This window comes from Phaenicophaeus curvirostris, unplaced genomic scaffold, assembly GCF_032191515.1.
Source record: "Phaenicophaeus curvirostris isolate KB17595 unplaced genomic scaffold, BPBGC_Pcur_1.0 scaffold_320, whole genome shotgun sequence".
NCBI classification, from domain to species: domain Eukaryota; kingdom Metazoa; phylum Chordata; class Aves; order Cuculiformes; family Cuculidae; genus Phaenicophaeus; species Phaenicophaeus curvirostris.
The window spans coordinates 71752-94593 of record NW_027206925.1 but is presented as its reverse complement, the minus strand read 5'-3'; the positions used below and the strand labels follow the sequence as shown (position 1 = coordinate 94593).

Genomic DNA, 22842 nt, shown 5'->3' with positions numbered 1-22842 from the left:
CCTCCCAATCCCCTCCCAGTCCATCCCAGTGCCTCCCAGTCCCCTCCCAGTCCATCCCAGTCCCTCCCAATCCCCTCCCAGTCCATCCCAGTGCCCCCCAATCCCCTCCCAGTCCATCCCAGTGCCCTCCCAGTGACTCCTAGTCCATCCCAGTGTCCCCCAATCCCCTCCCAGTGCCCCCCAGTGCCTCCCAATCCCCTCCCAATCCCCTCCCAGTCCATCCCAGTCCCTCCCAGCCCCCTCCCAGTGCCTCCCAGTTCACTCACCCGGTGGGGGCGGTGCCGGCCGCCGCCCCTCCCCCTGTGGCCCCGAGGGCTCCTCGGGCAGCTCTGGGGGGGGGCGGGAAAAAAAAAGGAACTCCAGGTTTATGACGTCACTTCCGGCTCCTCCCTGCCCTCCCCCCCCCCACTTTTGTGCATTTCCCCTTCCACTTCCCCTTCCTCGCCGTCCACTTCCGGCTTCCAGAGGCCCACTTCCGGCTTCCAAGCACCCACTTCCGGCTTCCAAGCACCCACTTCCGGCCTCCCCACGCCCCCCTCCTTCCAATACTCAACCCTGGGCGTCATTTCCGGGGCCACTTCCGCTCTTAACCCCCCACTTCCGGTTCGTAGACCCCCACTTCCACCTCCCTTCCGCCTCGTTTCCTTCCCCTCTCCCCCTCCGACGCCGCGTTTCCCGCCTTTTCCACCGCACTTCCGGTCCTCACCGGAAGTGACGACGCGGACGCCGGAAGCCGCGCTGTCCCCGCGCGCATTGCGGCCCCGCACGGTGACGTCATAGGCCGTGGCCGGAAGTAGCCCCCCCAGGGTGAGGGCGGGGCCGGGGGCCACGAGGGGGGGCGGCGCTCCGGGGCCTCGAGCGCTAAGGGGAGGGGGGAGGAGAAACCGGAAGTGAGCGGCCAAACCGGAAGTCACACCGGAAATGGAGGGGTTTTTGGCGGGAAACCATGAGATTTTGGGTATCCTTGAGGTTTTTTGGCGTCTCCTTGAGGTTCTCAAGGTTCCTCATGGATTTTTTGAGGGAAAACCATGAGATTTTGGGTCTTTTTGAGGTTTTTTTGGTGTCTCCTTGAGGTTCTCAAGGTTCCTCAAGGGTTTTTTGAGGCAAAACTATGAGACTTTGGATCTTTTTGAGTTTTTTTGGGGTCTCCTTGAGGTTCTCAAGGTTCCTCATGGATTTTTTGAGGTAAAACCATGAGATTTTGGGTCTTTTTGAGGTTTTTTGGGGTCTCCTTGAGGTTTTTTGGGGTCTCCTTGAGGTTCTCAAGGTTCCTCATGGATTTTTTGAGGTAAAACCATGAGATTTTGGATCTTTTTGAGGTTTTTTGGGGTCTCCTTGAGGTTCTCAAGGTTCCTCATGGATTTTTTGAGGTAAAACCATGAGACTTTGGATCTTTTTGAGTTTTTTTGGGGTCTCCTTGAGGTTCTCAAGGTTCCTCATGGATTTTTTGAGGTAAAACCATGAGATTTTGGGTCTTTTTGAGGTTTTTTGGGGTCTCCTTGAGGTTTTTTGGGGTCTCCTTGAGGTTCTCAAGGTTCCTCATGGATTTTTTGAGGTAAAACCATGAGATTTTGGATCTTTTTGAGGTTTTTTGGGGTCTCCTTGAGGTTCTCAAGGTTCCTCCTGGATTTTTGGGGTCCACCCCCTGGGGTTTGGGGTCTCCGGGGGGGTCTCCTCACCTGACGAGGAAGCTCTGGGGCAGCCCCCCGTCGAAGCCGGGGGTCCAGCTCAGACTGAGGGACGTGGGGGTCACGCTCGACACCCGCAGCTCCTGGGGGGGGTCCGGAGGGTCTGGGGAGGGGGGCAAAGGGGTTCCCAGTACATCCCAGTGCCTCCCAGTATGTCCCAGGCCGTCCCAGTCCCCTCCCAGTAACTCCACAGACCCAGCCCAGTAACCCCCAGTGCCTCCCAGTAACCCCCAGTGACTCCATAGATACATCCCAGTAACCCCCAGTGCCTCCCAGTCCCCTCCAGTCCCTCCCAGTCCCTCCCAGTCCCTCCCAGTCCCCTCCCAGTCCCCTCCCAGTCCCTCCCAGTCCCCTCCCAGTCCCCTCCCAGTCCCTCCCAGTCCCCCTCAATTCCCTCCCAGTCCCTCCCAGTCCCCTCCCAGTCCCTCCCAGTCCCCTCCCAGTCCCCTCCCAGTCCCTCCCAGTCCCCCTCAATCCCCTCCCAGTCCCTCCCAGTCCCCTCCCAGTCCCTCCCAGTCCCCTCCCAGTCCCTCCCAGTCCCCTCCCAGTGCCCCACCAGCGAGCCGGAGCTGGAGGCGGCGCCGGCTGGTGCCGAGGGGGTTGTGGGCGACGCAGTCGAAGGTCCCGAGGCTCCGGTTCCGATTTTCCTCCCAGTCCCAGTCCTCTTCCAGCTGGTTCCAGTTGCGATACTGGTGCCGGGGGCGGCTCCCGTACTGGTCCCAGTAGCGGAACTGGTGGCGCAGCCGAGCTCGGTCCAGGGTGAGGTTGGAGACAGTGAGGGTGGAACTGGTCCAGGGCCCCTCCGCATACTGGTGGAACTGGAATCTGGAAGGGGGGGGGTTGGAACCAGTTTGGGGACTGGGAGGAACTGGGAGCGGGGCTGGAGTGGGACTGGGATGGAACTGGGACTGGTTGACTCCAGTTGACCCCAGTAGCTCCCAGTTGGCCCCAGGTGTTGATCCCAGTTCATCCCAGTAGCTCCCAGTTGGCTTGGGCTGACCCCAGGTGTTGATCCCAGTTCATTCCAGTTGACTCCAGTTGGCTTTGGTTGACCCCAGTTGCTCCCAGTAGCTCCCAGTTGGCCCCAGGTGTTGATCCCAGTTCATCCCAGTAGCTCCCAGTTGACTCCAGTTGGCTTTGTTTGACCCCAGTTGCTCCCAGTTGGCCCCAGCTGTTGATCCCAGTTCATCCCAGTAGCTTCCAGTAACTCCCAGTTCCTCCCAGTTAACTCCAGTTCAGGGGACCCAGTTGGGTTTCGTTGATCCCAATTGTGTTTAGTTGGTTTCCAGTAGCTCCCAGTAGCTCCCAGTAGCTCCCAGTTGACCCCAGTTCCTCCCAGTAGCTCCCAGTCCCTCCCAGTTGACCCCAGTTCGGGGGTCCCAGTTGGGTTTCGTCAATCCCCATTGGGTTTAGTCTCTTTCCGGTCCCTCCCAGTGGCTCCCAGTAGCTCCCAGTCCCTCCCAGTAGCTCCCAGTCCCTCCCAGTTGACCCCAGTTCCTCCCAGTAACTCCCAGTTCCTCCCAGTTGACCCCAGTTCGGGGGTCCCAGTTGGGTTTCGTCCCTCCCAATTGGGTTTAGTGGCTTTCCGGTCCCTCCCAGTGGCTCCCAGTCCCTCCCAGTAGCTCCCAGTCCCTCCCAGTTGACCCCAGTTCCTCCCAGTTGACCCCATTTCCTCCCAGTTGACCCCAGTTCAGGGGTCCCAGTTGGGTTTCATCAATCCCAATTGGGTTTAGTGGCTTTTCGGTCCCTCCCAGTAGCTCCCAGTCCCTCCCAGTTGACCCCAGTTCCTCCCAGTTGACCCCAGTTCCTCCCAGTAGCTCCCAGTTCCTCCCAGTTGACCCCAGTTCCTCCCAGTAGCTCCCAGTCCCTCCCAGTTGACCCCAGTTCGGGGGTCCCAGTTGGGTTTCGTCAATCCCCATTGGGTTTAGTCTCTTTCCGGTCCCTCCCAGTGGCTCCCAGTGGCTCCCAGTAGCTCCCAGTCCCTCCCAGTAGCTCCCAGTCCCTCCCAGTTGACCCCAGTTCCTCCCAGTAACTCCCAGTTCCTCCCAGTTGGCCCCAGTTCGGGGGTCCCAGTTGGGTTTCGTCCCTCCCAATTGGGTTTAGTGGCTTTCCGGTCCCTCCCAGTGGCTCCCAGTCCCTCCCAGTAGCTCCCAGTCCCTCCCAGTTGACCCCAGTTCCTCCCAGTTGACCCCATTTCCTCCCAGTTGACCCCAGTTCAGGGGTCCCAGTTGGGTTTCATCAATCCCAATTGGGTTTAGTGGCTTTTCGGTCCCTCCCAGTAGCTCCCAGTCCCTCCCAGTTGACCCCAGTTCCTCCCAGTTGACCCCAGTTCCTCCCAGTAGCTCCCAGTCCCTCCCAGTTGACCCCAGTTCCTCCCAGTTGACCCCAGTCCCTCCCAGTTGACCCCAGTTCCTCCCAGTTGACCCCAGTTCCTCCCAGTAGCTCCCAGTCCCTCCCAGTTGACCCCAGTTTGGGGGTCCCAGTTGGGTTTCGTTGATCCCAATTGGGTTTAGTGGCTTTCCGGTCCCTCCCAGTGGCTCCCAGTTCCTCCCAGTTGACCCTAGTTCCTCCCAGTTGACCCCAGTATCTCCCAGTTCCTCCCAGTAACTCCCAGTCGACCCCAGTTCCTCCCAGTTGACCCCAGTTCAGGGGTCCCAGTTGGGTTTCGTCCATCCCCATTGGGTTTAGTGGCTTTTCGGTCCCTCCCAGTAGCTCCCAGTCCCTCCCAGTTGACCCCAGTTCCTCCCAGTTGACCCCAGTTCCTCCCAGTAGCTCCCAGTTCCTCCCAGTTGACCCCAGTTCCTCCCAGTAGCTCCCAGTTCCTCCCAGTTGACCCCAGTTCGGGGGTCCCAGTTGGGTTTCGTTGATCCCAATTGGGTTTAGTGGCTTTCCGGTCCCTCCCAGTGGCTCCCAGTTCCTCCCAGTAGCTCCCAGTCCCTCCCAGTTGACCCCAGTTTGGGGGTCCCAGTTGGGTTTCGTTGATCCCAATTGGGTTTAGTGGCTTTCCGGTCCCTCCCAGTGGCTCCCAGTTCCTCCCAGTTGACCCTAGTTCCTCCCAGTTGACCCCAGTATCTCCCAGTTCCTCCCAGTAACTCCCAGTCGACCCCAGTTCCTCCCAGTTGACCCCAGTTCGGGGGTCCCAGTTGGGTTTCGTCCATCCCAATTGGGTTTAGTCGCTTTCCGGTCCCTCCCAGTGGCTCCCAGTAACTCCCAGTAGCTCCCAGTCCCTCCCAGTTGACCCCAGTTCCTCCCAGTAGCTCCCAGTTGACCCCAGTTCCTCCCAGTAGCTCCCAGTTCCTCCCAGTTGACCCCAGTTCGGGGGTCCCAGTTGGGTTTCGTTGATCCCAATTGGGTTTAGTGGCTTTCCGGTCCCTCCCAGTAGCTCCCAGTCCCTCCCAGTAGCTCCCAGTCCCTCCCAGTTGACCCCAGTTCGGGGGTCCCAGTTGGGTTTCGTCCATCCCCATTGGGTTTAGTCGCTTTCTAGTCCCTCCCAGTGGCTCCCAGTAACTCCCAGTTCCCCCTAGTTCCTCCCAGTTGAGTCCAGTTCCTCCCAGTTGACCCCAGTTCCTCCCAGTTGACCCCATTTCCTCCCAGTTCCTCCCAGTAACTCCCAGTTGACCCCAGTTAGGGGGTCCCAGTTGGGTTTCGTCCATCCCCATTGGGTTTAGTGGCTTTCTGGTCCCTCCCAGTCCCTCCCAGTAGCTCCCAGTCCCTCCCAGTAGCTCCCAGTTGACCCCAGTTCCTCCCAGTAGCTCCCAGTTGACCCCAGTTCCTCCCAGTAGCTCCCAGTTCCTCCCAGTTGACCCCAGTTCAGGGGTCCCAGTTGGGTTTCGTCCATCCCCATTGGGTTTAGTCGCTTTCCAGTCCCTCCCAGTTGACCCCAGTCCCTCCCAGTCCCTCCCAGTTGACCCCAGTTCCTCCCAGTTGACCCCAGTTCGGGGGTCCCAGTTGGGTTTCGTCCATCCCCATTGGGTTTAGTGGCTTTCTGGTCCCTCCCAGTGGCTCCCAGTAACTCCCAGTTCACCCTAGTTCCTCCCAGTTGAGCCCAGTTCCTCCCAGTAGCTCCCAGTTCCTCCCAGTTGACCCCAGTCCCTCCCAGTCCCTCCCAGTTGACCCCAGTTCCTCCCAGTTGACCCCAGTTCGGGGGTCCCAGTTGGGTTTCGTCCATCCCCATTGGGTTTAGTGGCTTTCCGGTCCCTCCCAGTGGCTCCCAGTGGCTCCCAGTCCCTCCCAGTGTGGCACCTGCCGTGCTGGGGCGCCAGGGGCCGCCCGCGGAGCTCCCAGGTGAGGAGGGGGGGGGGGACGCCCCTCGCCCGGCACCGCAGCCGCCCCGAGTCCCCCCCGGGGGCCACCAGCACCGCCGACGGCCCCGCCTCCACCTCGGGGGGGTCTGAAACCAGTGCTCCCAGTAAGCCCCAGTACCTTCCCAGTAACCCCCAGGGCCCTCCCAGTAACCCTCAGTGCCCTCCCAGTAACCCTCAGTGACCACCCAGTGCCCTCCCAGTAACCCCCAGTGCCTCCCAGTAACTCCCAGGGCCCTCCCAGTAACCCCCAGTGACCACCCAGTGCCCTCCCAGTAACCCCCAGGGCCCTCCCAGTAACCCCCAGTCCCATCCCAGTAGCTCCCACTGCCCTCCCAGTCCCTCCCAGTGCCCTCCCAGTGTATCCCAGTGCCCTCCCAGTGATTCCCAGTCCCTCCCAGTGATTCCCAGTCCCTCCCAGTGCCCTCCCACTCTATCCCAGTGCCTTCCAGTGCCCTCCCAGTCCCTCCCAGTGCCCTCCCAGTGGTTCCCAGTCCCTCCCAGTGCCCTCCCAGTGTATCCCAGTGCCCTCCCAGTGTATCCCAGTGCCCTCCCAGTGATTCCCAGTCCCTCTCAGTGCCCTCCCAGTGATTCCCAGTCCCTCCCAGTGCCCTCCTACTCTATCCCAGTGCCTCCCACTCCCTCCCAGTCCCTCCCACTCCCCAACCAGTCCCTCCCATTCCCCTCCCAGTGCCCTCCCAGTCCCTCCCAGTGCTCTCCCTCTCTATCCCAGTGCCTCCCAATCCCTTCCCAGTGCCTCCCAGTCCCTCCCACTCCCCAACCAGTCCCTCCCATTCCCCTCCCAGTGCCCTCCCACTGCCTCCCAGTCCTTCCCAGTCCATCCCAGTGCCTCCCTGCGCCCTCCCAGCCCCCTCCAATCCCCTCCCAGTGCCCTCCCAGTGCCTCCCAGTGCCTCCCAGTCCCTTCCAATCCCCTCCCAGTAGCTCCCAGTGCCTCCCAGTGCCACTCACATCTCACCACCAGTCGCAGCACAGCCCTGGCCGGGGGGGGGACCCCCGTGTCGACGCGACACTCGTAGCTGCCCCCCACGTCCCTCCCGGCGGCCGCCACCCCCAGCCGCCCCAAGGCCACCGCCCCCCCCCCCACCCCGGGGACCAGGGACCCCGCGACGGGAACGGGGACCTCCTGGGCCTCCACCTGCGGGGGACACGCCACACGGACCCTAGAGAGACCCTATGGAGACCCTATAGGGACCCCATAGAGACCATAGAGACCCCGTAGAGACCCCATAGAGACCCCACAGAGACCCCATAGAGACCCCACAGAGACCCCACAGACCCCATAGAGACCCCACAGAGACCCCACAGAGACCCCATAGAGACCCATAGAGACCCCACAGAGACCCCATAGAGACCCCATAGAGACCCATAGAGACCCCACAGAGACCCCACAGAGACCCCATAGAGACCCCATAGAGACCCCACAGAGACCCCACAGAGACCCCATAGAGACCCCACAGAGACCCCACAGACCCCATAGAGACCCCACAGAGACCCCACAGAGACCCCATAGAGACCCCACAGAGACCCATAGAGACCCCATAGAGACCCCACAGAGACCCCATAGAGACCCCATAGAGACCCCATAGACCCCATAGAGCCCCCATAGAGACCCCACAGAGACCCCACAGAGACCCCATAGAGACCCCACAGAGACCCCATAGAGACCCCACAGAGACCCCACAGAGACCCCATAGAGACCCCACAGAGACCCCACAGAGACCCCACAGAGACCCCATAGAGCCCCATAGAGACCCCATAGAGACCCCACAGAGACCCATAGAGACCCCATAGAGACCCCACAGAGACCCCATAGAGACCCCACAGAGACCCCACAGAGACCCTATAGAGACCCCACAGAGACCCCACAGAGACCCCATAGAGACCCCATAGAGACCCCACAGACCCCATAGAGACCCCATAGAGACCCCACAGAGACCCCACAGAGACCCCATAGAGACCCCACAGAGACCCCACAGACCCCATAGAGACCCCACAGAGACCCCACAGAGACCCCATAGAGACCCCACAGAGACCCATAGAGACCCCATAGAGACCCCACAGAGACCCCATAGAGACCCCATAGAGACCCCATAGAGACCCCACAGAGACCCCACAGAGACCCCATAGAGACCCATAGAGACCCACAGAGACCCCACAGAGACCCCATAGAGACCCCATAGAGACCCCACAGAGACCCCATAGAGACCCCACAGAGACCCCACAGAGACCCCACAGAGACCCCATAGAGCCCCATAGAGACCCCATAGAGACCCCACAGAGACCCCACAGAGACCCCATAGAGACCCCACAAAGACCCCACAGAGACCCCATAGAGACCCCACAGAGACCCATAGAGACCCCATAGAGACCCCATAGAGACCCCACAGAGACCCCACAGAGACCCCATAGAGACCCCACAAAGACCCATAGAGACCCCATAGACCCCATAGAGCCCATAGAGACCCCATAGAGACCCCACAGAGACCCCACAGAGACCCCATAGAGACCCCACAGAGACCCATAGAGACCCCATAGAGACCCCATAGAGACCCCACAGAGACCCCACAGAGACCCCATAGAGACCCCACAAAGACCCATAGAGACCCCATAGACCCCATAGAGCCCATAGAGACCCCATAGAGACCCCACAGAGACCCCACAGAGACCCCATAGAGACCCCATAGAGACCCATAGAGCCCCATAGAGACCCCATAGAGACCCCACAGAGACCCCATAGAGAACCCATAGAGACCCATAGAGAACCCATAGAGAACCCATAGAGACCCATAGAGAACCCACAGAGACCCCACAGAGACCCCATAGAGAACCCATAGAGACCCATAGAGACCCCATAGAGACCCCACAGAGACCCCATAGAGCCCCATAGAGACCCCATAGAGACCCCATAGAGCCTCCACAGAGACCCATAGAGACCCCATAGAGACCCCATAGAGACCCCATAGAGCCCCCACAGAGCCCCCACAGAGACCCCACAGAGACCCCACAGAGACCCCATAGAGAACCCATAGAGACCCCACAGAGACCCCATAGAGACCCCATAGAGACCCCATAGAGCCTCCACAGAGACCCATAGAGACCCCATAGAGACCCCACAGAGACCCCACAGAGACCCCATAGAGCCCCCACAGAGCCCCCACAGAGACCCCACAGAGACCCCACAGAGACCCCATAGAGAACCCATAGAGACCCCACAGAGACCCCATTGAGACCCCATAGAGCCCCATAGAGCCCCTATAGCGCCCCCTAGGGCCTCACCAGGCGCGCCCAGCGCAGGCAGTTGGGGGGCAGGGGGTTCCCCTCGACCCGGCACAGCAGCTCGGCGGCGCCGCCCTCGTCAACCACCACGGGGTCGGGAGCCCAAACGATCGACGGCGGGTCTGGGGGGGGGGGCAAGGGGGGCAGCTTAGGGGGCCTATAGGTCCCTATGGGGCCTCTATGGGGTCTATCGGTCGCTATGGCTCCCCATGAGTCCCTATGGGTCCCATACCCCGTACCATGTGGCTCCCTATGGGTCCCTATGGCTCCTTGTGGGCTCTATGGGGCCCTATGACTCCCTACAGGCACTACAGGTCTCCATGGGGTCTCTATAGGGTCTATGGGTCCCTATGGGCTCTCTATGGGGTCTCTATGGCTCTGTATGGGTCTCTATGGGGCCCCATGATTCCCTATGGGGCCCTATAGGTCCCTGTGGCTCCCTATGGGCTTTATGGGTCCCTATGGGTCTCTATGGGCACTACGGTTCCCTATAGATTCCTATGCGGTCTCTATGGCTCCCTATGGTCCCCTATGGTTCCCTATGGCCTCTATAGTCTCTATAGGTCCCTATAGGCCCCTATAGGTCTCACAGAGGACGAGCAGGCAGAGGCTGGTGTGGTTAACCCCTTCAGGGTCTATGGCTCCCTATGGTCTCTATGGCTCCCTATGAGTCTCTATGGTTCCCTATGAGTCTCTATGGGTCTCTATGGTTCCCTATGGGCCCCTATAGTCTCTATAGGTCCCTATAGGCCCCTATAGGTCTCACAGAGGACGCGCAGGCAGAGGCTGGTGTGGTTAACCCCTTCAGGGTCTATGGCTCCCTATGGTCTCTATGGCTGCCTATGGCTCTCTATGGTTCCCTGTGAGTCTCTACGGGTCTCTATGGTTCCCTATGGGCCCCTATGGTCTCTATAGGTCCCTATAGGCACCTATAGGTCTCACAGAGCACTCGGAGGCGGAGGCTGGTGTGGTTAACCCCTTCAGGATCTATGGATCCCTATGGTCTCTATGGCTGCCTATGGTCTCTATGGTTTCCTATGAGTCTCTATGGGTCTCTATGGTTCCCTATGGGCCCCTATGGTCTCCATAGGTCCCTATAGGCGCCTATAGGTCTCATAGAGCACTCGGAGGCGGAGGCTGGTGTGGTTAACCCCTTCAGGGTCTATGGATCCCTATGGTCTCTATGGCTGCCTATGGTCTCTATGGTTTCCTATGAGTCTCTATGGGTCTCTATGGTTCCCTATGGGCCCCTATGGTCTCCATAGGTCCCTATAGGCGCCTATAGGTCTCATAGAGCACTCGGAGGCGGAGGCAGGTGTGGTTAACCCCTTCAGGGTCTATGGCTCCCTATGGTCTCTATGGCTCCCTATGAGTCTCTATGGGTCCCTATGAGTCTCTATGGGTCTCTATGGTTCCCTATGGGTCCCTATAGTCTCTATAGGTCCCTATAGGCCCCTATAGGTCTCATAGAGCACTCGGAGGCGGAGGCAGGTGTGGTTAACCCCTTCAGGGTCTATGGCTCCCTATGGTTTCTATGGCTCCCTATGAGTCTCTATGGTTCCCTATAAGTCTCTATGGGTCTCTATGGGTCCCTATGGTCTCTATAGGTCCCTATAGGTCTCACAGAGCACTCGGAGGCGGAGGCTGGTGTGGTTAACCCTTTCAGGATCTACGGATCCCTATGGTCTCTATGGCTGCCTATGGTCTCTATGGTTTCCTATGAGTCTCTATGGGTCTCTATGGTTCCCTATGGGCCCCTATGGTCTCCATAGGTCCCTATAGGCGCCTATAGGTCTCATAGAGCACTCGGAGGCGGAGGCAGGTGTGGTTAACCCCTTCAGGATCTATGGCTCCCTATGGTCTCTATGGCTCCCTATGAATCTCTATGGTTCCCTATGAGTCTCTATGGTTCCCTATGGGCCCCTATGGTCTCTATAGGTCTCTATAGGCCCCTATAGGTCTCACAGAGCACTCGGAGGCGGAGGCTGGTGTGGTTAACCCCTTCAGGGTCTATGGGTCCCTATGGTCTCTATGGTTCCCTATGAGTCCCTATAGTCTCCATAGGTCCCTATAGGCGCCTATAGGTCTCACAGAGCACTCGGAGGCGGAGGCTGGTGTGGTTAACCCCTTCAGGGTTGCGGCAGCTCAGCCCGTAGGTGCCGGCGTCGCCGCGGGACACGTTGCCGATGGCCAGGGCCGGCCCGGGGCCCACGCGCAGCCGGGGGGAGGCGCCTGCCACGCACCAGTACAGACCAGTATGGACCAGTATGGACCAGTATGGACCAGTATGGACCAGTACAGACCAGTCCGGACCAGCAACACCGAGGGATGCACCCAGCGTCTCCCCAGACTCCTCCCAGTGCCCTCCCAGTGCCCCCCAGTTCACTCCCAGTGCCCCATAATCCCCACCCAGTGCCTCCCAGTCCCCTCCCAGTCCCCCCCAGTCCCCTCCCAGTCCCCTCCCAGTCCCCTCCCAGTTCCCTCCCAGTCCCTCCCAGTCCCCTCCCAGTCCCTCCCAGTCCCCTCCCAGTGTCCCCTAATCCCCTCCCAGTCCCTCCCAGTGTCCCCCAATCCCCTCCCAGTGCCTCCCAGTATCCCTCTATCCCCTCCCAGTACCTCCCAGACCCCTCCCAGTGCCCACTAATCCCCTCCCAGTCCCTCCCAGTCCCCCCCAATCCCCTCCCAGTGCCCCCCAATCGCCTCCCAGTGCCCCTCAATCCCCTCCCAGTCCCTCCCAGTGCCCCCCAATATCCCTCAATCCCCTCCCAGTACCTCCCAGACCCCTCCCAGTGCCCCCTAATCCCCTCCCAGTGCCCCCTAATCCCCTCCCAGTCCCTCCCAGTGCCTCCTAATCCCCTCCCAGTCCCCCCAGTCCCCTCCCAGTGTCCCCTAATTCCCTCCCAATCCCTTCCCAGTGCCTCCCAGTGACACCTAATCGGTTCCCAGTCCCTCCCAGTGCCTCCAGTGACCCTTACCCACTCCCAGTGCCTCCCAGTCCACTCCCAGTGCCTCCCAGTGTCCCCCAATCCCCTCCCAATGCCTCCCAGTGCCCCCTAATCCCCTCCCAGTCCCTCCCAGTGTCCCCCAATCCCCTCCCAGTGCCTCCCAGTGCCCCCCAATCCCCTCCCAGTATCCCTCAATCCCCTTCCAGTACCTCCCAGACCCCTCCCAGTGCCCTCTAATCGCCTCCCAGCCCCTCCCAGTCCCCCCCAATCCCCTCCCAGTGCCCCCCAATCCCCTCCCAATCCCCCCTAATCCCCTCCCAGTCCCTCCCAGTCCCCTCCCAGTGCTGACCGGGGAGCAGGGGGCGGGCCGCCGAGGCTCCAGTTGCAGCTCTCGAGGGGGGGGTGGGCGCGGACCCCGAGGGGGCAGCTCGACGCCCTCGTGCTCCCGCACCACCACCTCCCCTCCCCCCCCCCTCGAACTGGGGCGCGTCTGGCACCAGTAACCACCAGTAACCACCAGTTACCCACCGGGGACCCCCCGCAACCCCGAGACCCCGAACCAGTAACTCCCAGTAACCCCAAAGAGCCAAACCAGTAGCTCCCAGTGCCTCCCAGTAACTCCCAGTGACTCCCAGTAGAACCCCAGTAACCCAAAAGAACCGAACCAGTAGCTCCAGTGCCTCCCAGTAACCCCCAGTAAGCCAAAAGAGCCAAACCAGTAACTCCCAGTGCCTCCCAGTAACTCCAGTGACTCCAGTAACCCCCAGTAACCCAAAAGAGCCAAACCAGTAGCTCCCAGTGCCTCCCAGTAACACCCAGTCCCCTCCAATCCCCTCCCAGTCCCTCCCAGTCCCCTCCAATCCCCTCCCAGTCCCTCCCAGTGCCTCCCAGTGCCCCCCAATCCCCTCCCAGTCCCCTCCCAGTCCCTCCCAGTCCCCCCCAGTCCCTCCCAGTCCCTCCCAGTCCCCTCCCAGTCCCCTCCCAGTCCCTCCCAGTCCCCTCCCAGTCCCTCCCAGTCCCTCCCAGTCCCTCTCAGTCCCTCCCAGTCCCCTCCCAGTCCCCTCCCAGTCCCCTCCCAGTCCCTCCCAGTCCCCTCCCAATCCCCTCCCAGTCCCCTCCCAGTCCCTCCCAGTCCCTCCCAGTCCCTCCCAGTGGCCCCCAGTCCCCTCCCAGTGGCACTCACGCCGCAGCAGGAGGGTGTGCTGGGCGCTGACCGTCACCCCCAGGCCGGGGCTGGTGGCCTCGCAGGTGACCAGGTCCCCGTGGTCCCCGAGGGTCACCGGGAGCCGCAGGAGGGACCCGGCGGTCACCCCGGAGTGAGCCGAGGGGACAGGGGACAGGGGCTCCCCGGCCACCCTGGGGGGACACCCGGGGTCAGTGGGGTCATCTAAGGGGTCATTGGGGACATCTGGGGGTCATTGGGGACATCTTGGGGGGGGTAGGGGACATCCAGGGGTCATTGGGGACATCAGGGGGACACCGAGGGGTCATTGAGAGGTCATTGGGGTCATCTAAGGGGTCATTGGGGACATCAGGGGGACACCGAGGGGTCATTGGGGTCATCTAAGGGGTCATTGGGGACATCGGGGGGGTTGGGGACATCTAGGGGGTCATCTAGGGATCATTGAGGACATATAAGGGGTCATCTAGGGGGTCATTGAGGACATCTGGGGGGTCTTGGGGACATCAAGGGGACACTGAGAGGTCATCGAGGGGTCATTGAGGTCGTCTAAGGAGTCATTGGGGACATCTAGGGGTCATCTAGGGGTCATTGGGGACATCTAGGGGTCATCTAAGGGATCATTGAGGACATCTAGGGGGTCATTGGGGACATCTGGGGTCATTGGGGACATCAAGGGGACACTGAGGGGTCATCGAGGGGTCATTGGGGTCGTCTAAGGGGTCATTGGGATCATCTAAGGGGTCATTGGGGACATCTAAGGGGTCATTGGGGACATCTGGAGGGGTCTTGGGGACATCTGGGGTCAGTGGGGTCATCTAAGGGGTCATTGGGGACATCTGGGGGTCATTGGGGACATTGAGGGGTCATTGGGGACATCTAGAGGGGTCTTGGGGACATCTACGGGGTCATTGAGGACATCTAGGGGTCAGTGGCGTCATCTAAGGGGTCATTGGGGACATCTAGGGGGGTCTTGGGGACATTGAGGGGTTATCGAGGGGTCATTGGGGTCATCTAAGGAGTCATTGGGGACATCTAGGGGGTCCTTGGGGACATCTTGGGGGGGTTGGGGACATCTAGGGGGTCATTGGGGACATCAGGGGGACACTGAGGGGTCATTGAGAGGTCATTGGGGTCATCTAGGGGGGTCTTGGGGACATTGAGGGGTCATTGGGGACATCAGGGGGACACCGAGGGGTCATCGGGATCATCTAAGGGGTCATTGGGGACATCTAGGGGTCAGTGGGGTCATCTAAGGGGTCATTGGGGACATCTAGGGGGGTCTTGGGGACATCAAGGGGTCATCGAGGGGTCATTGAGGACATCTCAGGGTCCTTGGGGACATCTGCGGGGGGTTGGGGACATCTACGGGGTCATTGAGGACATCTAGGGGTCAGTGGGGTCATCTAAGGGGTCGTTGGGGACATCTAGGGGTCATCTAAGGGATCACTGAGGACATCTAGGGGGTCATTGGGGACATCGGGGGACACCGAGGGGTCATCAAGGTCATCTAAGGGATCATTGGGAACATCTAGGGGTCATCTAGGGGTCTTGCAGACATCTAGGGGTCATCTAGAGGTCATTGGGGTCATCTCGGGGGTCATTGGGGACATCAGGGGGACACCGAGGGGTCATCGGGGTCATCTAGGGGGTCATTGGGGACATCTAGGGGTCATCTAGGGGTCTTGGAAACATCTAGGGGTCATCTAGAGGTCATTGGGGTCATCTAGGGGGTCATTGGGGACATCAGGGGAACACCGAGAGGTCATTGAGAGGTCATTGGGGTCATCTAAGGGATCATTGGGGACATCTAGGGGTCATCTAGGGGTCATTGGGGACATCTAGGGGTCAGTGGGGTCATCTAAGGGGTCATTGGGGACATCTAGGGGGGTCTTGGGGACATCAAGGGGTCATCGAGGGGTCATTGGGGACATCTAGGGGTCAGTGGGGTCATCTAAGGGGTCATTGGGGACATCTAGGGGGGTCTTGGGGACATCAAGGGGTCATCGAGGGGTCATTGGGGACATCTCAGGGTCAGTGGGGTCATCTAAGGGGTCGTTGGGGACATCTAGGGGAGTCTTGGGGACATTGAGAGGTCATCGAGGGGTCATTGGGGTCATCTAAGGGGTCATTGGGGACATCTAGGGCGTCCTTGGGGACATCTGGGGGGGTTGGGGACATCTAGGGGGTCATTGGGGACATCAGGGGGACACTGAGGGGTCATTGAGAGGTCATTGGGGTCATCTAGGGGGGTCTTGGGGACATTGAGGGGTCATCAAGGGGTCATTGGGGACATCTAGGGGGTCATCTAAGGGGTCAATGGGGACACCTAGGGGTCACCTAAGGATCATTGGGGACATCTAAGGGGTCATCTAGGGGATCATTGGGGACATCTGGGGTCGTTGGGGACATCTGGGGGGTCTTGGGGACATCAAGGGGACACTGAGGGGTCATCGAGGGGTCATTGGGGTCGTCTAAGGGGTCATTGGGGTCATCTAAGGGGTCATTGGGGACAGCCGGAGGGGGTTGGGGACATCTAGGGGGTCATTGGGGACATCAGGAGGACACCTAGAGGTCATCTAAGTGGTCATTGGGGACATCTTGGGGGGTTGGGGACGTCTAGGGGCTCCTAGGAGCATCTAAGGGACTTGGTAGCCACCGAGGAGGACTTGGTGGCCACCGGGGGGGGGGGGGTGTGTCACTTACGGGTGACCCCGTCGGTGCCACCGGAGGGAGGGGACGGGGTTGGAGCTCCCGGCCAGGCAGGTGAGGACCAAGGTGTCCCCAGGGCGGGGGACGCGGGGGGGACAGCGAGATGGCTACCGACTGCGGGGGGACTGTAGCCACCGGGGCCACCGTGAGGGCCCCTGTGGCCACCAAGGCCTCGGGACCGCCTCCAACCAGGAGCCACCACCCTCTGCGGTCACTCGAGGGTCACCCGAGGCCACCAGGACCCCGTAAGGGCCTCAAATCCTGTGGCTACCAAGCCTTGAGGCCACTAGCCACTCCCCCTATGGCCACAGGAACCCATAAAACCCCCAAATCCGTGGCTACCAACCCCCGAAGCCACTAGCCACTCCCCCTATGACCCCAAATCCGTGGCTACCAACCCTTGAGGCCACTAGCCACTCCCCCTATGACCCCAAATCCGTGGCTACCAACCCCTGAGGCCACTAGCCACTCCCCCTATGACCCCAAATCCGTGGCTACCAACCCCTGAGGCCACTAGCCACTCCCCCTATGACCCCAAATCCGTGGCTACCAACCCCTGAGGCCACTAGCCACTCCCCCTATGACCCCAAATCCGTGGCTACCAACCCCCGAGGCCACTAACCACTCACTCAATGACCCCAAATCCGTGGCTACCAACCCCTGAGGCCACTAGCCACTCCCCCTATGACCCTAAATCCGTGGCTACCAACCCCCCAGGCCACTAGCCACCCACCCAATGACCACAAATCTGTGGTTACCAAACCCCGAGGCCACTAGCCACTCACTCAATGACCCCAAATCCGTGGCTACCAACCCCTGAGGCCACTAGCCACTCCCCCTATGACCCTAAATCCGTGGCTACCAACCCCCCAGGCCACTAGCCACGCCCCCTATGACCCCAAATCCATGGCTACCAACCCCTGAGGCCACTAGCCACGCATCCAATGACCCCAAATCCGTGGCTACCAAGCCCTGAGGCCACTAGCCACTCCCCCTATGCACACCAGGACCCCATAAGGATCTCAACCCTGTGGCTACCAACCCCTGAGGCCACTAGCCACTCCCCCTATGACCCCAAATCCGTGGCTACCAACCCCTGTGGCCACTAGCCACTCACCCTATGGCCATAAATCCATGGCTACCAACCCCTGAGACCACTAGCCACTCACCCAATGACCCCAAATCCATGGCTACCAACCCCTGAGGCCACTAGCCACTCCCCCTATGGCCCCAAATCCATGGCTACTAACCCCCGAGGCCACTAGCCACTCCACCTATGACCCAAAATCCGTGGCTACCAACCCCTGAGGCCACTAGCCACTCCTCCTATGACCCTAAATCCATGGCTACCAACCCCTGAGGCCACTAGCCACTCACCCTATGACCCCAAATCCGTGGCTACCAACCCCCGAGGCCACTAGCCACTCCCCCTATGACCCCAAATCCGTGGCTACCAACCCCCGAAGCCACTAGCCACTCCCCCTATGACCCCAAATCCGTGGCTACCAACCCCTGAGGCCACTAGCCACTCCCCCTATGACCCCAAATCCGTGGCTACCAACCCCTGACGCCACTAGCCACTCCCCCTATGACCCCAAATCCGTGGCTACCAACCCCTGAGGCCACTAGCCACTCCCCCTATGACCCCAAATCCGTGGCTACCAACCCCCCAGACCACTAGCCACTCACCCAATGACCCCAAATCTGTGGCTACCAACCCCTGAGGCCACTAGCCACTCCCCCTATGACCCCAAATCCGTGGCTACCAACCCCTGAGGCCACTAGCCACTCCCCCTATGACCCCAAATCCGTGGCTACCAACCCCTGTGGCCACTAGCCACTCCCCCAATGACCACAAATCCGTGGCTACCAACCCCTGAGACCACTAGCCACTCCCCCTATGACCACAGGGACCCCATAAGCACCTCAACCCTGTGGCCCCCGGGGTTACCAGTGGCTCCCAGTAGCCCCGTGGCTCCCAGTAGCCCCCCCGGGGCTCCCAGTAGCCCCCCAGTGGCTCCCAGTAGCCACTCACAGAGGACGCGGAGACGGGTCTGGGCTCGGGGCGGGTCCCCCCGAGGGTCCCCGGTGGCTTCGCAGCCGTAGGTGGCTCCGTTGTCGCTCGGCGTCAGCGTCACCAGCAGCTCCCGGGAGGTTAACGAGCCCTCGGCTAACGAGGCCTGGCGGCCGTCCCGCACGGGGCGACCGTCCTGGGTGGGGGGGGGTGGTGAAAGAGAGGGACTGGGAGGGACTGGGAGGGACTGGGAGGGGACTGGGAGGGGACTGGGAGGGACTGGGAGGGACTGGGAGGGGACTGGGAGGGACTGGGAGGGGACTGGGAGGGACTGGGAGGGGACTGGGAGGGACTGGGAGGGACTGGGAGGGGACTGGGAGGGGACTGGGAGGGACTGGGAGGGGACTGGGAGGGGACTGGGAGGGGACTGGGCTGGACTGGGAGGGACTGGGAGGGACTGGGAGGGGACTGGGAGGGACTGGGAGGGGACTGGGAGGGACTGGGAGGGGACTGGGAGGGACTGGGAGGGACTGGGAGGGGACTGGGAGGGGACTGGGAGGGACTGGGAGGGACTGGGAGGGACTGGGAGGGACTGGGAGGGACTGGGAGGGGACTGGGAGGGGACTGGGAGGGACTGGGAGGGGACTGGGAGGGACTGGGAGGGACTGGGAGGGACTGGGAGGGGACTGGGAGGGGACTGGGAGGGACTGGGAGGGGACTGGGAGGGACTGGGAGGGGACTGGGAGGGACTGGGAGGGGACTGGGAGGGACTGGGAGGGGACTGGGAGGGACTGGGAGGGACTGGGAGGGACTGGGAGGGACTGGGAGGGACTGGGAGGGGACTGGAGGGACTGGGAGGGGATTGGGAGGGGACTGGGAGGGACTGGGAGGGACTGGGAGGGACTGGGAGGGGACTGGGAGGGACTGGGAGGGACTGGGAGGGGACTGGGAGGGACTGGGAGGGACTGGGAGGGACTGGGAGGGACTGGGAGGGGACTGGGAGGGGACTGGGAGGGGACTGGGAGGGGACTGGGAGGGACTGGGAGGGGACTGGGAGGGACTGGGAGGGACTGGGAGGGACTGGGAGGGGATTGGGAGGGGATTGGGAGGGGACTGGGAGGGGACTGGGAGGGACTGGGAGGGGACTGGGAGGGGACTGGGAGGGACTGGGAGGGACTGGGAGGGGACTGGGAGGGGATTGGGAGGGGATTGGGAGGGGACTGGGAGGGACTGGGAGGGGACTGGGAGGGACTGGGAGGGGACTGGGAGGGACTGGGAGGGACTGGGAGGGGGACTGGGAGGGACTGGAGGGACTGGGAGGGACTGGGAGGGGATTGGGAGGGGACTGGGAGGGGACTGGGAGGGACTGGGAGGGACTGGGAGGGACTGGGAGGGGATTGGAGGGGACTGGGAGGGACTGGGAGGGACTGGGAGGGACTGGGAGGGACTGGGAGGGACTGGGAGGGGACTGGGAGGGGACTGGGAGGGGACTGGGAGGGACTGGGAGGGGACTGGGAGGGGACTGGGAGGGGACTGGGAGGGACTGGAGGGGACTGGGGAGGGACTGGGAGGGGATTGGGAGGGGACTGGGAGGGACTGGCGAGGGACTGGGAGGGGACTGGGAGGGGACTGGGAGGGGACTGGGAGGACTGGAGGGACTGGGAGGGGACTGGGAGGGACTGGGAGCACAGAATGGGGCAACTGGGAGGGACTGGGAGGGACTGGGAGCACAGAAGGGGGAACTGGGAGGGACTGGGAGGGGACTGGGAGGGACTGGGAGGGACTGGGAACACAGAAGGGGGCAACTGGGAGGGACTGGGAGGGGCCTGAGAGCAGCAGGAGGGACCGGGGGGGGTGTTACTGGGATGAACTGGGATGGACTGGGAGGGACTGGGAACACAGAAGGGGGCAACTGGGAGGGACTGGGAGGGACTGGGAGGGGCCTGAGAGCAGCAGGAGGGACCGGGGGGGGTGTTACTGGGATGAACTGGGATGGACTGGAGGGACTGGGAACACAGAAGGGGGCAACTGGGAGGGACTGGGAGGGACTGGGAGGGGCCTGAGAGCAGCAGGAGGGACCGGGGGGGGTGTTACTGGGATGAACTGGGATGAACTGGGATATACTGGGAGCCCCACCTTGGTCCAGGCGAGGCGGGGGGGGGGGTGCCCCCCCCGGGCCAGACAGCGGAGCCGCAGCCGCCCCCCCGCGCGGAGGGGGGGGCCGGGGGGGAGGGGCTCGAGCCAGAGGGCCTGGGGGGGGGTCTGGGGGGGGGGCACACAGACCCTCCCAGTAAGGACCAGTAACTCCCAGTTTGCACCAGTAAGCACCCAGTGCAACCCTAGAACCCCCCCCTGTGCCCCCAGTGGGGAAGGGGGGATGGATGGAGACCCCCCCCCAGTGACCACGGGGGGGGGGGAAGCAATGATGGAGACCCCCCCAGTAGCTCCCAGTAAGCACCAGTAAGAACCAGTAGCTCCAGTATGCACCAGTAAGCACCCAGTGCAACCCTATAACCCCCCCCGTACCCCCAGTGAGGGGGGTGGGGAGGATGGAGACCCCCCCAGTGACCACCAGTAGCTCCAGTAAGAACCAGTGGCTCCCAGTAACCCCTCCAGTGCCTCCCAGTAAGCACCAGTGACTCCCAAACCATCCCAGTGCCTCCCAGTTCCCTCCCAGTCCATCCCAGTTCCATCATTCTAGCCTCCCAGTCCATCCCAGTCCTTCCCAGTCCCCTCCCAGTCCATCCCAGTGCCCTCCCAGTCCTTCCCAGTCCCCTCCCAGTCCATCCCAGTGCCCTCCCAGTCCCTTCCCAGTGCCCCATACCCTCTCCCAGTCCCTCCCAGTCCATTCCAGTGACCCAGAATCCCCTCCCAGTCCATCCCAGTATCCCCCAGTCCCCTCCAGTTTCCTTATTCTGGGCTACCAGGATTCCCAATCCCCTCCAATCTCCTCCCAGTCCCTCCCAGTGCCTCCCAGTCCCCTTCAATCCCCTCCCAGTCCCTCCCAGTCCCCCCTAATCCCCTCCCAGTCCCCTCCCAGTCCCTCCCAGTCCCCCCTAATACCCTCCCAGTCCCCCTAATCCCCTCCCAGTCCCCTCCCAGTCCCTCCCAGTCCCTCCCAGTCCCCTCCCAGTCCCCCTCCCAGTCCCCTCCCAGTCCCTCCCAGTCCCCCCCAGTCCCTCCCAGTCCCTCCCAGTCCCCTCCCAGTCCCTCCCAGTCCCCCCCAGTCCCTCCCAGTCCCTCCCAGTCCCCCCCAGTCCCCTCCCAGTCCCCTCCCAGTCCCCCCCCAGTCCCTCCCAGTCCCCTCCCAGTCCCTCCCAGTCCCTCCCAGTCCCCTCCCAGTCCCTCCCAGTCCCTCCCAGTCCCTCCAGTCCCCTCCCAGTCCCCTCCCAGTCCCTCCCAGTCCCCTCCCAGTCCCTCCCAGTCCCCTCCCAGTCCCTCCCAGTCCCCTCCCAGTCCCTCCCAGTCCCTCCCAGTCCCTCCCAGTCCCTCCCAGTCCCTCCCAGTCCCTCCCAGTCCCCTCCCAGTCCCCTCCCAGTCCCTCCCAGTCCCCTCCCATCCCCCCCAGTTCCCTCCCAGTCCCCTCCCAGTCCCCTCCCAGTCCCCTCCAGTCCCCTCCCAGTCCCCCTCCCAGTCCCCTCCCAGTCCCCTCCCAGTCCCTCCCAGTCCCCTCCCAGTCCCTCCCAGTCCCTCCCAGTCCCCTCCCAGTCCCTCCCAGTCCCCCCCAGTCCCTCCCAGTCCCCTCCCAGTCCCTCCCAGTCCCTCCCCAGTCCCCCCCAGTCCCTCCCAGTCCCCCCCAGTCCCTCCCAGTCCCTCCCAGTCCCCTCCCAGTCCCCTCCCAGTCCCTCCCAGTCCCCTCCCAGTCCCTCCCAGTCCCTCCAGTCCCCTCCCAGTCCCTCCCAGTCCCTCCCAGTCCCCTCCCAGTCCCTCCCAGTCCCCCCCAGTCCCCCCCAGCGCTCTCCCAGTCCCTCCCAGTCCCTCCCAGTCCCCTCCCAGTCCCTCCCAGTCCCTCCCAGTCCCCTCCCAGTCCCTCCCAGTCCCTCCCAGTCCCTCCCAGTCCCCTCCCAGTCCCTCCCAGTCCCCCCCAGTCCCCCCCCAGCGCTCTCCCAGTCCCTCCCAGTCCCCTCCCAGTCCCTCCCAGTCCCCTCCCAGTCCCCCCCAGTCCCCCCCCCAGCCCCCCCCAGCCCCCCCCAGTCTCACGGGTGACGCTGACTGGGAGCCCGGCGCTGCGGGTCCCCCCGGGGCTCTCGGCTTCGCACTCGAGGCTCTTCCCGTGCTCCTCCCGCCTCCCGCGCAGCGTCACGTTCGACCACGTGACCCAGCCCCGCCCCTCCGCCTGCCGCACGTGACCGGGGCGGGGGTCACGTGGGGGGGGGGGGGTGGGGGGAGGGTCACGTGGGAAAGGAGGGGTGGGAGGGGGAGGGGTAGAGGGGAAGGGGAACTGGGAGGGACTGGGAGGGACTGGGAGGGGACTGGGAGGGCACTGGGGGGCACTGGGGGGCACTGGGAGGGACTGGGAGGGGACTGGGAGGGACTGGGAGGGGACTGGGAGGGGACTGGGAGGGGACTGGGAGGGGACTGGGAGGGGACTGGGAGGGGACTGGGAGGGACTGGGGGGGACTGGGGGGGACTGGGAGGGGACTGGGAGGGACTGGGAGGGGACTGGGAGGGCACTGGGGGGGACTGGGAGGGACTGGGAGGGA

The 22842-nt window shown here is 62.5% G+C and overlaps 1 protein-coding gene across 1 annotated transcript in view; it reads right to left on the bottom strand.

Annotated features, from left to right (window-relative positions):
- Positions 1-365: 365 nt before the first annotated feature.
- Positions 366-22842, bottom strand: part of NPHS1 (NPHS1 adhesion molecule, nephrin) — a 41646-nt gene continuing 19169 nt past the window's right edge. The window contains 13 exon segments of the mRNA XM_069882760.1: positions 366-861; positions 1680-1791; positions 2245-2513; positions 5931-6078; positions 6961-7147; positions 9289-9410; positions 11380-11520; positions 13417-13589; positions 16120-16217; positions 16219-16280; positions 18161-18335; positions 20276-20399; positions 22339-22475. Of these exon segments, the coding sequence (XP_069738861.1) occupies positions 366-861; positions 1680-1791; positions 2245-2513; positions 5931-6078; positions 6961-7147; positions 9289-9410; positions 11380-11520; positions 13417-13589; positions 16120-16217; positions 16219-16280; positions 18161-18335; positions 20276-20399; positions 22339-22475 (2244 nt within the window).